This window comes from Lonchura striata, chromosome 24 (assembly GCF_050655825.1).
Source record: "Lonchura striata isolate lonStrDom1 chromosome 24, ASM5065582v1, whole genome shotgun sequence".
Taxonomy (NCBI): domain Eukaryota; kingdom Metazoa; phylum Chordata; class Aves; order Passeriformes; family Estrildidae; genus Lonchura; species Lonchura striata.
In genome coordinates this window covers 3926847-3942695 of record NC_140726.1, presented here as the reverse complement: position 1 = coordinate 3942695, position 15849 = coordinate 3926847, and the positions used below count along the sequence as shown (strand labels likewise).

General features: G+C 44.9%; 1 protein-coding gene across 13 annotated transcripts in view; it reads left to right on the top strand.

The window, feature by feature from the left end:
* NCAPD3 (non-SMC condensin II complex subunit D3) overlaps positions 1-15849 on the top strand; it is a 36010-nt gene that overhangs the window by 17975 nt on the left and 2186 nt on the right. For 10 of the 13 annotated variants that reach the window (XM_085560187.1, XM_085560186.1, XM_085560193.1 and 7 more), the window contains 14 exons: positions 62-177; positions 1546-1653; positions 2187-2301; positions 2393-2500; positions 6227-6465; positions 8251-8330; positions 9553-9690; positions 10002-10135; positions 10283-10482; positions 10914-11024; positions 11429-11584; positions 12317-12486; positions 13408-13595; positions 14117-14188. In XM_085560187.1, coding sequence (XP_085416313.1) covers positions 62-177; positions 1546-1653; positions 2187-2301; positions 2393-2500; positions 6227-6465; positions 8251-8330; positions 9553-9690; positions 10002-10135; positions 10283-10482; positions 10914-11024; positions 11429-11584; positions 12317-12486; positions 13408-13595; positions 14117-14188 — 1935 coding nt within the window. The remainder of the gene's footprint in view (positions 1-61; positions 178-1545; positions 1654-2186; positions 2302-2392; positions 2501-6226; positions 6466-8250; positions 8331-9552; positions 9691-10001; positions 10136-10282; positions 10483-10913; positions 11025-11428; positions 11585-12316; positions 12487-13407; positions 13596-14116; positions 14189-15849) is intronic. The other 3 variants (XM_085560189.1, XM_085560188.1, XM_085560184.1) reach the window with 1 other exon arrangement.

Below are 15849 nucleotides of genomic sequence, written 5' to 3'. Positions count from 1 at the left end.
CACACACAAACACTTGAAAAGCTTAGAAAATGCTGATTTTTATGTTTTATGTCATCCCCAGAGAACATCCACAACTGGCTGAAGGAGTCTCAGTGTCCCCTGGAGGTGATCAGCCCAGCTGTGGAGACCCTGCAGAAGCTCTGCCAGGCCTCTGCAGCTGCACCAGAGGAGGCACAGGTGGGACTTAAAATAAAGCTTTTAAAACAGCCTGTTCCCCACTCAGGGGGTGTCTGCTGCTGTCTGCAGGCTGTGGGATGATGAGTTCTAAAAAAGGGGCTCTGACTCCAGCAACTGAGCCTGCTCTGCTCAGCTCTGCCTCTTTGCTGCACTTGAGCTGGAGAACATCCTGGGGCTAAGCCTGGGCTTGTGAGAAATCTTCTGCCTTCAAATGTATTCCCCCACACAGCTCTGAAATACCTGCATTTGCCTTCTGTCCAAGTTTACAGAATTCCTAAAGGAAATTTCCTGAAGGAAACTTGTTGCTGTGCTTGGTCCTGTTTGAGGCCACAGATTTATGCTGTAATCTCTGGCTGTTCTCCATCAGAGTTGCTGGAAATAAACATATTTCCTAGACCTCTTCCTGGAGACCAAGCAGAGAGTTAATAACTTGCTCATAACTTTTTTTCTGCCTCCATTTGTTTTATGCCATGGCTTTGTTCTGCTCCCATAGTGGGAAGTTAAGCCATATTTTGTTGGTAAAATAAAAATCTCAGCCTGGACACAATTGCAAAGAAGCTAAAATTGATGCAGGTCTCCGTCCCTAATGATTTCTCTTTGTGTCTGTTTTATGTTTCTCTTTCAGTATAGATGGCAGCTCTTTTATAATAAGCATCCCAATCAAGTTTAGTAAATAATGGGCAAAGCTGAACCCTCTGTGCCTCAGAACCCAGGGTGGGGTGATGGTTTGTGGGTTTTTAAACCAACAATCAGAACATCCTCCCCTGTAAGGTACAGCCACAGAGCGTTGGCTTAAAATGAAATGCAGATGTTCCTGTAGTTGGTCACTTCATCAAATCTAGCCATTACCATTTATATATGTATTTTGCTATTAAAATTACCACTCTTAGATGGTGGAAAAGCAGAAATGATGCTTTGTATTCACCACAGTGCAGTAGATAATCAGTTTTTCCTGTGCTTCCCCTCCAGTCTTTAGAATTCATGTCATATTTTCTTTGTTAATTGAGTTGCTTTTTTCAAGCAACATCTAAAAATTCCCACAGACACCTCCAATGTGTTGGGTGCACATGAAACAGTCGCCTAAATCTTTTTGTTTAAGTCTGTGTGATTTCTATAATGAAGTAAACTTGGGCCTGAGGATCATTAAAAGCCAAATTTTCCAAGGTGTTTTGACACTTGCACTCATGCTTTGATGTGCAGGGAGAATTTTAAAGCTCTGAGGCACTGTCAGATTGATTTTAATGGGATCCAGATTATTAAAAGCACATAAAGACTTTGATATTCAGGATTCATGTGTGGACGGATATTACAGCTACCTTTTGTTTAATTAATGAAATGTTGAATTAATTTTGTTTAATTACGGAACAGGAGCTGCTCAACCAGGTGTGTGGAGATTTGGTATCCACCTGTGAGAGCTACATCTCCAACATAGTCCTCAAAGAGGATGGAGCAGGGCAGCTGCAGGAAGATCTCTTGGTAAGTTTGGGGATTATTATTTCAAACAATCCCCTTCAAGGATTGTTTAAAGGGTGGAGGTGTGCTTGGAGCTGGTCTTCCTCAAAATCCATGCCAAGAGGTGGGATCACAGCAATGTGCATGGCCCGTGTGTGTGATGAATTCTTGTATTTAAGAGCCCACAGCAGTTTTACACACCAGCAGTTGCTTTAAGGATATGGCACCCCATGTATTTTTAATAGATGACGTGGTTTTTTCTGCTTGTTTTTCCACTCAAACTTCTCAGATGAGCTGTTTGGGAGAGTGGTCTGTAAAGTGCATGGAATGCTTTGAGGAGTATTTCAGTCTCATTAGATGGAGGGGGGGGGTGTTGGAACATATTAAATACACCCACCCAGCATTTCTGTTCCAAAGCCTCCCCTTCTGTTCTCCAGCCACTGCCTTGGAAGGACTGAGGGAATTTTGAGTTGTTTTTGAAGAAGAACTGACTCCTGCTGGTTTGATTTGCAGCTCACCCTCTGCCTTTTGACTGCAGTGCTGCTTTCTGTCTGCAGGTGAGACACCTCTTCCTGCTGGGCGAGGCTGCCCAGCTGTGCCCAGCCAGGGTGGACAAACGCATCTTCCTGCTGGTTCAGTCCATCCTGGCCTCCTCTGGCAGCAAGGACCAAGGTGAGCCACTCTCCTTCTGCCTCGAGCTCTGCATTTGCAGGCACCACCGTGTGCCAGGCCCTGGTTCCATCCCTGCCCTGTTCTTTTCCAGTGTCTGCTTGCACAGACAGTGAGGAGATGCCCAGCTCCCAGCCCCTGTCCCAGTTCAGGGGCTCAGCCATGCCTCCCGTGGTCAGGGCTCATGGACTCATCACTTTAGGTAAGTGCCATCATCCTGCCCTAAAAATGGGCCTTCGTGGGTCTCAGCCTTTCTGGTGAAGTTCTGCCCAGAATCCTGCAGAAAAGGAGGCTCAGGGGGCACCTGGTCACTCTGCAGCTCCCTGGCAGGAGGGAGGAACTGGGGAACAGGGACAGGAAAAGAGGAAAAAGCCTCCAGCTGTGCCAGGGGAGGGTCAGGTTGGACATGAGGAAGAATTTCTCCATGGAAGGGGTTGTTAAACATTGGAAGGGGCTGCTCAGGGAGGTTTGGAGTCCCCATCCCTGGAGGTGTCCAAGAAAGGGCTGATGAGGCACTCAGAGCTCTGGGCTGGGTGGCAGAGTAGGGATCAATCACAGGTTGGACTCAGTGATTCCAGAGGTCTTTTCCAACCTAAATAATTCCATGTAAAGCTCTGGCAGTTGTGACAGAGAGCCCCAGTGCTCTCTTGGCATTAGCCCAGCTCAGAGCTTTTAGCAATGCAAATATCCATGGAAACAAGTTGGGCAAACCATCAGAACCCTGCCAGCTCTGCTTCTCCAGGTGGTTAATGCATTAATAGTGATCAATAATTATCACTGTCCCCCAGAGCTGTGCTGTCCTTGTACTCAGAGTTGGGTGCTGAAGGATCATCTCACTTTCCAAAAAGCTCTAGAGAGGGTGAAGAAAACCTGGTGCTGTTGAGGTAGCTTAGAGCAGGATGACTGCACTGAAATATTTGTTCTCCTCCACGTGAGGGAAATGCTGCTTTCAGACAAGTCTGGCCAGCTGCATTCCCAGGATTCTGAGGAATACCTAGTGAAAGTTCTGGGTTTTAATATTTCCTTTGTTAGGAACAAGTTTCTTTTGCAGATAGGCAGCATTATTCTTCCCTTAATTGCTTTGGAAAGTTTTAATACTTTTGTGCAGAGCTTGGGAACAGGGAGAAGCGATGTTAGAACTATTGCAGGCTATTTTATTTTAGGTTGGTTCAGTGATGCTCTCAGAGGTGGGTGTCTCCCTGCTATGCCTATGACAGCTGGGGCTGTTCTTTTTAGCTGCTTTGAATAATACCCTGTACACAGAAATAGTTTGCTGTGAAGGAGGGAATTTGGCATAGAGACCCACTCTAAAGGTCTAAGGGGAGTTTGGAAGAACTTGAAGTACCATCTCCCTGAGAGATCGTGCAGATTGCTCATCAAGTTCCAGCATGAGTTTCTTGTTTATTCCCTTGTTTACTTCCTGATGCCTTCTCTGGCTCATTTTGGAGGCAGCGAGCTGGGCTGGTAAGGAGAATTTATCCCAGCTCTGCTACTCTGGTGATGCCTTGGAATGGCTGCCTAGAACAGAGGCTGGACAGAGTTAAGAGAATAAAATGGGTATTTATTAGAGGCCTTCCATAGATACACCTTGGGCAGGGTTAGAGGCTACACCCAAAATGGATGATGCTCATGAGTTTTTCAGACAGAAATGAGTTTGGTCTATTTGCATGTCAAGGTTAATCCTGCAATGACAGCTTCAGGTAACAAAGTAATTCATAGTTTGCTTCCCTCCAATCCACTTCTCTATACTTTTTGAGGCCTGAAGCTGTTGGAGGTCCTACAGGAATTGTTTTGTCTGACCAAAAGGGGAAGAGTTCCCCACACTTTACACGGTGCTTAGAGCTGTGCCCTAATGCAGCGCAGGCTTTGAAAGCACCAAAAACCAAAAATTGCAGGTATCACAACAGGTATCATTCCTTAGGAGCCAAAAAACCTAAAATTGCAGGCATCACAACAGGTGTTATTCCTTAGGAGCCAAAAAACCTAAAATTGCAGGCATCACAATGGGTGTCATTATCACAATGAGTGTCGTCCCTTAGGGAACCAAAAAAACCTAAAATTGCCTGTATCACAATGAGTGTCATTCCTTATAGAACCAAAAACCTAAAATTGCATGTATCACAATAAGTGTCATCCCTTAGGGAACCAAAAAACCTAAAGTTGCAGGCATCACAAACTAAAATTGCAGGCATCATAATGGGTGTCATCCCTTATGGAACCAAAAAACCTAAATTTGCAGGTATCACAAAAAACCTAAAATTGCAGGCATCACAACAGGTGTCATTCCTTAGGGAGCCAAAAAGCTAAAGTTGTAGGCATCACAGGGAGTGTTATTCCTTAGGGAACCAAAAAACCTAAAATTGCAGGCACTGCAACGGGCATCATTCCTCAGGGAACCAAAAAACCTAAAATTGCAGGCACTGCAATGGGCATCACTCCTCAGGGAACCAAAAAACCTAAAATCTCAGGCATCACAACGGGTGTCATCCCTTAGTGGAAGCAAAAAAACTAAAATTGCAGGCATCACACTTGTGGCATTCCTTAAGGAACCAAAAAACCTAAAGTTGCAGGCATCAAAATGGGTATCATTACTTAGGGAACCTAAAAGCCTAAAATTGCAGCCATTACTACAGATGTCATTCCTTAGGCAACCAAAAAGCTAAAATTGCTGGTATCATAAGGAGTGTCATCCCTTAAGGAACAAAAAAACTAAAATTGCAGGCATCATAATGGGCATCATTCCTTATGGAACCAAAACACCTAAAATTGCAGACATGACAATGGGTGTCAGTATCACAACAGGCATCATCCCTTGGGGAACCAAAAACCTAAAATTGCATGCATCACAAGGGGTGTCATCCCTTAGGGAGCCAAAAAACCTAAAACTGCAGCCATTAAAAGAGATGTCATTCCTTAGGGAACCAAAACCTAAAGTTGCAGGCATCCCAATGGGCGTCATCCCTGAGGGAGCAAAAAAACCTACATCACAACAGGCGTCATTCCTTAGGGAACCAAAAACCTAAAATTGCACGTATCACAACGGGCGTCATTCCTTAGGGAACCAAAAACCTAAAATTGCATGTATCACAATGGGCGTCATTCCTTAGGGAACCAAAAACCTAAAATTGCATGTATCACAATGGGCGTCATTCCTTAGGGAACCACAACACCTAAAACTGCATGTATCATAATGAGTGTCATCCCTTATGGAACCAAAAATCTAAAATTTCAGGCATCACAATGGGTGTCATTCCTTAGGGAACGAAAAACCTAAAATTGCATGTGTCACAATGGGCGTCATTCCTTAGGGAACCACAACACCTAAAACTGCATGTATCTTAATGAGTGTCATCCCTTATGGAACTAAGAATCTAAAATTTCAGGCATCACAATGGGTGTCATTCCTTAGGGAATGAAAAACCTAAAACTGCAGCATCCCAACGGGTGCCATTATCACAACGGGTGCCATTATCACAACGGGCGTCATCCCTTAGGGAACCAAAAAACCTAAAATTGCACGTATCACAATGGGCGTCATTCCTTAGCGAACCACAACACCTAAAACTGCATGTATCATAATGAGTGTCATCCCTTATGGAACCAAAAATCTAAAATTTCAGGCATCACAATGGGTGTCATTCCTTAGGGAATGAAAAACCTAAAATTGCAGCATCCCAACGGGTGCCATTATCACAATGGGCGTCATCCCTTAGGGAACCAAAAACCTAAAATTGCATGTATCACAACGGGCGTCATCCCTTAGGGAACCAAAAAACCTAAAACTGCAGCATCCCAACGGGTGTCATTATCCCAACGGGCATCATCCCTTAGGGAACCAAAAAACCTAAAACTGCCGGCACCACGAGTGTCGTTCCTTAGGGAACCAAAAACCTAAAACTGCAGCATCCCAACGGGTGTCATCCCCCAGGGAAGCTGTGCCTGCAGCACGAGGAGCTGGCCAAGAGATGCATCGCGGCGCTGGCGCGGGAGCTGGAGGAGTCTCCGGACGTGGCCGTGCGCAACAACGCGGCGCTGGTGCTGTGCGACCTCTGCGTGCGCTACACCTCGCTGGGGGACAGATACATCCCCAACATCTCGCTCTGCCTGCGGGACCCCCACCCCTTCGTCCGCAGGCAGACCCTGATCCTGCTCACCAACCTCCTGCAGGTGACCTTCAGCCGCAGTTTAGGCGGCTTAAAAGATGGGTTTTGTTGGTTTTTTAACAAGGGTTTCGTTTTTCTTTTATAGTACTGTTGTAAATGTAGGTGAACCCGATGGGAAGAAGTGGTGATGTCTGACTCGGTTCAGAAGGCTGAATTATTTTTTTTTATTATAACTATGCTGAAATACATTAATATGTTATATAAAAGGAGGATACTTTCTCTGACTTTAACACAACTTGTGCCCCTCTCTGAGAGTCCAGCCCCAGGTGGGTTGGATTGGCCACCAGGCTCAAACAATCCTCCCCAGAATCCACCCCAGGTAAACAATTCTCCAAACACATTCCACATGGGAAAAACAAGGAGCAGAAATAGAAATTGTTTTCTCTTTCATTTCTCTCTGTGCACCTCTATGAAAAATCCTGAGAGGGAGAGAAATGTGCTTGCCACATAGTAATTTTAAAGTTAAAGCTTTAGGTAAGTGCTATCGTCCTGCCCTAAAAATGGGCCTTTGTGGATCTCAGCCTTTCTGGTGAAGTTCTGCCCAGAATCCTGCAGAAAAGGAGGCTCAGGGGCGATCTTGTCACTCTGCAGCTCCCTGGCAGGAGCTTTTTTAAAAAACTTTTAAAAAAAGTTTTCTATGCCTTCTGATGACATATTTCTACTAGGGTTCTCATGTGCTGTTTACGTAAATAATGAATGTTTTGCATTCTTCTTTGTGGGAGGAGAGAATTGATAGGTTGTTGGTTTGACCAGTGTGGTTGGAGAGGTGGCAATTTAATCCTCCAATCCACTGTCACTTTTAGAACTTCATATATTGTGAAGTTAGAAATAAAATAAGCATTTTTTTCTCTTTTGAACTTAAAAACCTATTAAAAAACCCCTAACTTTTAAAAATCAAGACAACAGTGTTTAGTGACTGGCTTTCCTGCAGTTGAATAAACAACACCTCAGTGGGATAATGAGGTTATTTTTAGTCTGTGGTTGACCCTTTTCTCATCCTGGTTTATTTGAGCTCCCTCCAGTTTCACTCCTCTGTCAGTGGCTGTCACCAGCACTGCTGTCACTGTGGTATCAGGGATGGTTGAATGAAGGACACACAGACTCTAGGTCTCTTCAGAAGCTAACCTAAGTTTATTACAATTCATGACTATTAGAAATTAGAAATTCACTTCTCTTAAAAATTCAACACACTGTTCTGGTGCAGTCATTAAATGATTGGTCATTTAATCAACACCCCTCACATCATTGGTTAATTAAGAAGAAACTCTTTGGTGAGCATCTTACAAGAAAACAACTGTTCAAAACACCAGCTGCAAGATTGTTTTCATTCTTTCTCTTAGCTTTCTCAAAAGTCCCCAGAATAATTCTTGGGAAAGTCTATCTGGCTTCTCTCTCTGTCCAGGCTGTCAAAATCCCCACACCACAGCACCTTTTTTTTTTTCCTGCTGTCTCTGCTGATTGTTCTGAAGGTGTGAATGTTGCTCGAGATGTTTACCCTCCTAGTTCACACGAGGGCAGGTTTGGAGTGCATTTGGCTCTGAAAACAGTGTTAAAGAGCACACCTGCCATGGGGTGGGAAAGCAGATTTTTCATATTTCTACTTTATTCTTCATACCTGGGGTAAACCTTGATGTGCTGCTGTGGCGTGCAAATACTTGGGGTTGTTTTGGGGTTTATTTTATGTCCCCCTGGCTGGGGCTTTACAGCTTGTTTGTTTACCTGACTACAGTTCGGAGGTTCACACCAAGTGTTCCTGGCTCAGGTTGTTCATTTCTGCCGATTTTCACAGGAGGAGTTTGTGAAATGGAAGGACTGTCTCTTCTTTCGCTTCGTCAGTGTCTTGGTGGATCCAAACCCAGATATTGCCAGGTAAAAATCTCTGCTGTGCAATGCTGGAGGAGTGGAAGGTCAGGGATGTCTCAAAACCTGTCTCAGTCTTGGCACCTTCACATTGTGGGGAAATTCCAGTGATAAAGCAGATTATCCCTCTAACCTCTGCACTTCCTTTAGGGTCTGCAGTGGTGGCAAAGAGCTGATGAGCCTCTTTCCAGGTCATTTGAAAGTCCCAAAGAATGTCCTTGGCTGTCCTCAAAACGTTCAGCTCTGCTCTATTTAGAACTCAGTTAATCAGAAAAAAGGGATTTTTTTGAGACAGACCCTTGTGAAATCTTCCTCATGGTTTTCTGACAGGCTCTGTCTCAAGCGCTGGGTTTAAGAACTAGGATTAAATATTTTGTTGCAGTTTCCTTTTTCTTATATTGCATGCCTTGTCTTCTCAGCCTTCTGCCACATCTTGTAATTGTCAGAGGAATGACCTGTCAAATGATGTGTCAGAGGAATTATGCACTCTGATTTTAAGTGCATGTTTATGAAGTTTTTGGAGGTTTCAAGGTCTCCAGCTGCTCTGTTATGTTAGAAATGAGTGGGGCAGGTTTCTCTCAGGTGGGGAGGTCATGTAGAAATTAGTGTTACAGAGGAGGATTGGACACCTTGCTGCTCATTTCTGCCCGGAGCAGGCAGTCTGAGATGGACATTTCCAGAACAATCAACCTTTTGTCAATCACCATTTACATTGCTTTTTCTCTTCAGTGTCTTTTTAATATCTAAAAATGTCTTTCCAGTAGATGGTGGCATTGCAGCATCATGTTCCTCCCATGTCTTTGGGAGCCTTTTCCTTTTGCATCTGCATTTAGAGACTGCATCCAGATAAAACCACGTTCTTCAAGCCTGGGGTTGCCTTGCAGCTCTTGCAGGACCTTTGGTGATTAACTTGTTGCTGAGTGCTGTCTCTCAGCCACAGTGGAATTCAGGTTATTTAAATAATTAAAGTGCTGTGCCTGGATTCAAGTTCAAATTTATTTCTGACTCAGTTTGCTTTAATGGCCATAAAAATGAGTAGTGCTGTGGATGCTGGAAAAGTCTGTCCCTCTGAGAACAGGGTGGAAGTCAGTGAGCTGGGCAAGAATTAAATGTGGTGTTGAGGAGACTTGGCAGAGGAAAACCATCCTCCTGCCTTGAGAGCCCTACACAGCTTCAGGGGTGGCTTTTGGAAACTGTCCAGTGATAATTTCCTTCTTCTCCTCCTCTCCAGGTTTGCAGAGTTCTGCCTGGTGCATCTCTTACTGAAGAAGAACCCGGTGATGTTCTCCCAGCACTTCATCGAGTGCATCTTCCATTTCAACAGCTACGAGAAACATCAGAAGTACAACAGGTTCCCCCAGAGCCTGCGGTCAGTTGAGCACATTCCTGGCTAATTTTTGCTAAATTATGGCCATGCATCTCTCTGTGACAGCACAGCATTTGTGCCACTTGATAATTTTCCATGCAACAAGAGTGAACAAAGCCAGGGGAAGCAGTGCTGGGTTGCATCCTGCCTTCCCTGTGACACTGCTGTAATTTGTAGGGCTGTGTGCTGTCCGAGCAGGTTTATGGGCCTTAAAAGTGACATGCAAATATCCCTGGCTGATTTGAGGGCTCATTATTCCTGGGAGCTGGCATAATGTGATTTGGGCCTCTGTAAAATGTCATGCTCTGCCACAGGGAGAAGCAGCTCTTCTCTCTGAAGGGGAAGGATAACAAGGAGAAGAGGATGAGGATCTACACCTTCCTTCTGGACCATTTCTCGGATGAGCAGAGGTTCAGCATCACCACCAAGATCAGCCACAACATCCTAGGTAAGGCTTTAAAAATGCCTTTCAAAATCTGCCAAACAAAAAGCTGGTGGCTGTATAAAAGCTCGTGATCCAGGTGTTTTATCTTCTTGGCTTGCCCATCACTGCTGCTTCTGGAAAAACAATTTATTTCTTGCCTGTGTCTTCCAGCTTGTTTTGTGGATGAGGTCCTTCCTTTGGACCTGGAAGGCAGCGAGCTGCTCTCAGACACATTTGCAGTCCTCAGCTGCAAAGAAATCAAGCTCTCAAGTATGAGGTCCAAACCTGAGGAAGACATTCAGGCTGATGAAGATGAGATGGCCATGGCCAATGCTGTCATGCAGGTGGCCCAGAAGAAGCTCATCTCGCAGGTGAGGGGCACTTGCTGTGCCGTGGGAAGAGGGCTGGGCACCTCTGTGTCTTGTAAAAGCACAATATGAAGGCAGAATTAGTGAGGATGCTTGTTCTGGAGGTGGGGGGATCAGAAGTGCATTTCCCAGGAGCCAGGGGAGCTGTGCTGAGCTGGATTTGTTCCCCACCCTCTCCTTGGTGAGGCATTTGAGCAGAACAATGATTTTCCTGCACCTCTGGGCAATTTGCCTTCACTGTAAGATCTGAGTGACTTAGTGATGCATCTGAAAAGGCTCCACTTAGGTTAAAAGCCTGTGTGCATGTGTGTGGTGTAAGAGCAGCCTTAATTACAGTGATTCCCTGGCTGTGGAGGGATAACTCCTCTGTGGAGCCGCACAGTGGCTTCTCCTTCACTGCCTCGCATAACTGTTCATGCCTTGTTCACAAAAAGGTTCAAAAGAAGAATTTCATTGAAAACATCATCCCAATAATCACATCACTCAAGTCCTTGATGGAGCAGAAGAGGATCCCAGCTCTTAAGGACCTGATGAACTACCTGCGGGTGAGGGGAAGCGTTTTCTTGCTGCTCGTGATGTTTTGATCCTCTCTGGAGTTAATGTGCTGGGTGTGCAACCACTGCCACAGCCAAGAGCCTTCTTAGGAGGGAAGAATTCAGAAGATGGGATGTTGTGACACTGCCACAGTGTTAAATAACGTGGGAGGTGGAGGGATTGCAGATAAGGCTCTCAGTGTGGAATGTGGGCAGGAAGAGAGCTCAAACGTTGGGAAGCTTTTCCACGTTCTGAAGAACAAATTAGAGTTAAAACTCTCCAGTCTGTTAAAAACACCTCTGCTCCACCAACTGGTGTTTCCTTTTGCTCCCAAGCAGCTGTGATCTGAATGGGGATGTGAATCAGTAGCTGGGGGAGATTTCTGAAAGGGTCCAAACGTTCCTTGTTGCTGCAGGAAATGATGCAAGATTACCGAACCGAAATCAAAGAGTTCTTTGCTGTGGACAAGCAGCTGGCAGCCGAGCTGGAGTATGACATGAAGAAATATGAAGAGCAGCTGGCCAGGGAGAAGGAGTCAGACCAAGAGCAGCTCTCAGCAGCCCACAGAGAGGTGGTTATTGCCATTAACTCTGTCCATGTCTGCTCTGCTCAAATTCCTGTGCTCACAACGCCCAGGCCCTGCCTGGGGACACTGTCCCAGCACTTGCAGCAGGATGGTTGTGAGGGGTTTTCCTCCCTTTTTATATTTCCTGAGAGCAGTTTTGCTTTCAGAGTCATTTAATAGCCTTAGAACATCAACAAACAAAACCAAGAGGAGCAGCACATGATTAATGGAGAAGGAATTCAATTCAAAGGAAAAACCAAAGTGTAATTTGGCACTGTCTGGGCTTAACTGTTGTATTCTCTCAGTTCCCAGAATGATAAACTGGTAACAAAGAAAAGAGTTCATTTTGTCTGACTTCAGGTGTCTACAAAGTGGAAAATCAAACCTGTCCCAGCCATGCAGATACTCTTTTAAATTAAATGTAGAGAAGTAAATATGTGCCTGAGTCAATTGTCCTGAGCTATTTTAGATCCCTGCCTTAAGATGAGACGACTTCTAGCCTGGAAATTCATTTCTCTGCAGACCTTAGAAAAGCACTTAAATATAGACCTTTAAACTTGGACATTTGTGTTCCTGCTCACTTCTTGGTAACATTTTGGCCAATAATTTGTTTCCCTCAGCACCCTTTACACCCATCACACAAAGGGCAGTTCTGAAACACTCAGTCCAAGCACCTTGCAGAGTTTACTACTCTTGTATCCTCTGGCAGATGTGATTTTTTTCTCCTGTTTTCCACAGCGATCTTCATCTCTGGAGAGAGCTGCAACTCCTGGTGGCCAGAATAACAAAAATGCTCGGTCTTCTGTGAGTGGGAGGCCATCCACACCTGGCTCCATCCCTCCCCCTGGCCCCTCTGAGTTTGCCACGCCTCGTGCTGATGCTCTGAAGCAGCCACCAGTGGCTCGTAGGTATGGGCTCCTCTTTGTTACCTGGTATTTTACATTTATTACATATTTGTATTTATTTATATTCTATATTTTTATATTTTGTGTATTATTTTATATTCTATATTCCTTATTTTTATTATATTATGTATTTTAATGTATACTTTATATTATTTTGTGTGCATTTATATATTTATACTTTATATTTTAAATTTATATTATTATTTATTTTATTTTTAGTATGTATCTATATTTTATATTTTAATATTTTTATTAGAGTTTATATGTTTTTTATTTTATCCTTTTAATCTATTTATATTATTTTTATTCATTTTATTTTTTATTATTTTTATATTATTTTTATATTTGAGTTAATATATTTTTTATATTATTTATGTTTTTATATTTTTATATTGGCGTTCATATATTATTTTCTATTTTAAATTTATTAATATTATTTTTATCATTCATTTAAAAATTTATACTTTATACTTCTGTATTTTTTATATTAGAGTTTATATATTGTTTTCTAATTTTATTTATTTATATTATTATTTATATTTTATACTTATTTTTTAGAATTTGTGTATTTTATATTTTAAATTTCTATGTTATTTTTATTATTTATGTACAGGTTTATATTTATTTATTTTGCTTTGCTGATCCTTTCTTTAGAGAGTGGCTTGAAAGTCATGGGTGTTACAGCATAATCTCATTATTTGCTGTTTAAGATGATGAGGGAGGGGACAGATTTCCCTCATGAGGGTTTCAGAGGGAAATCCCAGCTTGCTGTTTTCCCAGCAAGAAAACACTTCCCCTTTCCTGCAGGTAACTCATTGGGTCCTTGAGAGCTGAGATCCTCTTTGCTCCATCAAGGACTTGAGTGATGTGATTTTGGGATGATGCTCTTGATGAAATTCTTCTTTTGAACCGTTTGTGCCCTAGGGCAGCATCCCTGAGCACGGTGGCCATCCTGAACTCGGCCAGGAAGGCGCTGGAGCAGGGGGGCAAGCAGCGCAGCAGCAGCCTGGGGAGCAGCCCGGCAGCTTCCTCGGAGGCAGCGGGCACAGCTGGCAGCCAGCAAGGTGGGACCAGCCCAGCCCTGCTCTGCCCGGCCCCAGGTGGAGTCCAGAGTATGTTTTCAAATCTCACTCACTGCCTGGAGTGTGTTTTCAAATCTCCCTCACTGCCTGGACTGCATTTCAAATCTCACTGCCTGCACTGTATTTTCAAATCTCACTGCGTGGACTGCATTTCAAATCTCACTCAGTGCCTGGACTGCATTTTCAAATCTCACTCACTGCCTGGACTGTATTTTCAAATCTCACTGCCTGGACTGCATTTTCAAATCTCACTGCCTGCACTGTATTTTCAAATCTCACTGCCTGGACTGCATTTTCAAATCTCACTGCCTGCACTGTATTTTCAAATCTCACTGCCTGGACTGCATTTCAAATCTCCCTCACTGCCTGGAGTGTGTTTTCAAATCTCACTGCCTGGACTGTATTTTCAAATCTCACTGCCTACACTGCATTTCAAATCTCCCTTACTGCCTGGACTGTATTTTCAAATCTCACTCACTGACTGCACTGCATTTCAAATCTCACTGCCTGGACTGCATTTCAAATCTCACTCACTGCCTCCTTGTTTGCAGGGTTCTTGCAAAGCCTGAACCAGCAGTGCACTGGAGAAAATGTGGTGGGGAGAGCAATCAGCACCCCAGAGCGTGAGTAGGAACTGATGGATTTTTTGTTTATCTAAGTGCTTGTAGGAAAGAAGAGCCCTCCTGAAAGCAAGGGCATCTCTGTGTGCACCTCACAGGGTCAGTGCAGGAGGGAATTTATTTTGGGATGCTGAGGTAACAGGGCTCTTTCTTCCTTCCTTGCCTCTGGGGTGCTGAAGAGGAAGGTGGCTGTGGTTCCCTAGCAGCCTGCCCTGCCCAGAGGTGCAAGGCTGAGCTCTTCCCTGGCTCTGGAAGCAGCTGAGCAGTGTCAGGCTGCCCTGCACAGCCCTGCTGCACAGGGACATCCTCGAGGTCGGGTCCTCCCTGCTCCAAGTGCCCAGACAGGGTTTGGGGTGAGCTGCAGCTGCTCCTGGAGCAGGCACGGGGCTGTGACAGCTGCAGGAGGGCACAGGATCTGCTCAGAGGGATTAACAACCTGCACAGTCGCTGAGGGTGTGTGCTCACACTCGGGAGGAGCTGGAGGAGGAGTGGTGTGGTTTGGTTACTCCAGAGCTGGAGGAGGAATGGTGTGGTTTGGTTACTCCAGTGCACAAACTGTGGGTCTGTGCTCGTGCCCACTGCAGCTGAACCCTCCAGGGGCAGGCTCTGCTGGAATGCTCTCTGACAGCCCTGCAAGCACGAGAGGCAGAGCTACAGCCAAATGGAGCCGAGTTCCAGCAGATCCCCTTCCTTCCCATCCATTTGCTGCTGAACTCCTTTAGGTCATCTCTGTTGTGCTGTGAGGTGCAGAGATTTGAGAGAGAGCTCCAGGTGTGAGTTGTGGCAGCTCAGCTCTCCTTAGGTTTGGGAAGGGGCTGGAGTCCCCGGGGAGCTGTGGGACTGCCCCTCACAGCCCTGCCCTGCTCACACACCAAGAGCCACGCTGCAAACCCCTGACAGCCCTGAGCAGCCACTGGAAATCTGATCCTGCCCTTCCCTGTGTCTTGTGCTGCACTTGTTGCCTCAGTGTTTCCCTTTGCCTGAGCAACAAGCAAAAAAAAAAGTGGGTTTTCGTGCAAGAAGTGTTTTTAGAGAGCAGGATTCTTTGAGTGCTGTGGTCTCCTGGAAGCTTGCACGGCTGTTGCTCTTGAAGCACCATATGGTGAAAAAGGAGGGAAAATGTTAATCTGCAGTGGTAGTGGAGCTGAATTCCTGCTTTGCTTCGAGGCAGCATGTGTCCTTCAGCAGGGAGACAAACTGTACAGAGCAGGAGCATCACTTCAGTCAGCGTGTGTTGAGCCATCTGTATGGTGGCACAGGCTGACAGACACCCAGAATAAAACATTTTATTCCTCTGGTGTATCATTCTGAGACTATTGGAGACGCAGTTCTTTGTAAACAGGTTTGTAGTTGAGAAGTTGGGAGCAGCTGTCCCCTCTGTCTGCCTTGCTCAGCTGTTCTGGCTGTGTTCTCTCTTCCCTTCTGCCTTTGGGGCTCCTCAGCTCCTGCTTGGTGCTCTGGGAACAGCCTCAGTGGATCTGGCTGAGGGGGGATTGTGCATAAACACGTTGTGGAGATAACCACACTGCATGGGAAGCCCTACTTGCCCATTTTTCCCCCTCCTTTTTTCCCCCTTTTTTCCCCCATTTCTTTTCTATTTAATTTCTACCATATCTTTACCATTTCTTTCCCTTCCTTCCCCATAAATGTCTCCTTACCAAGGT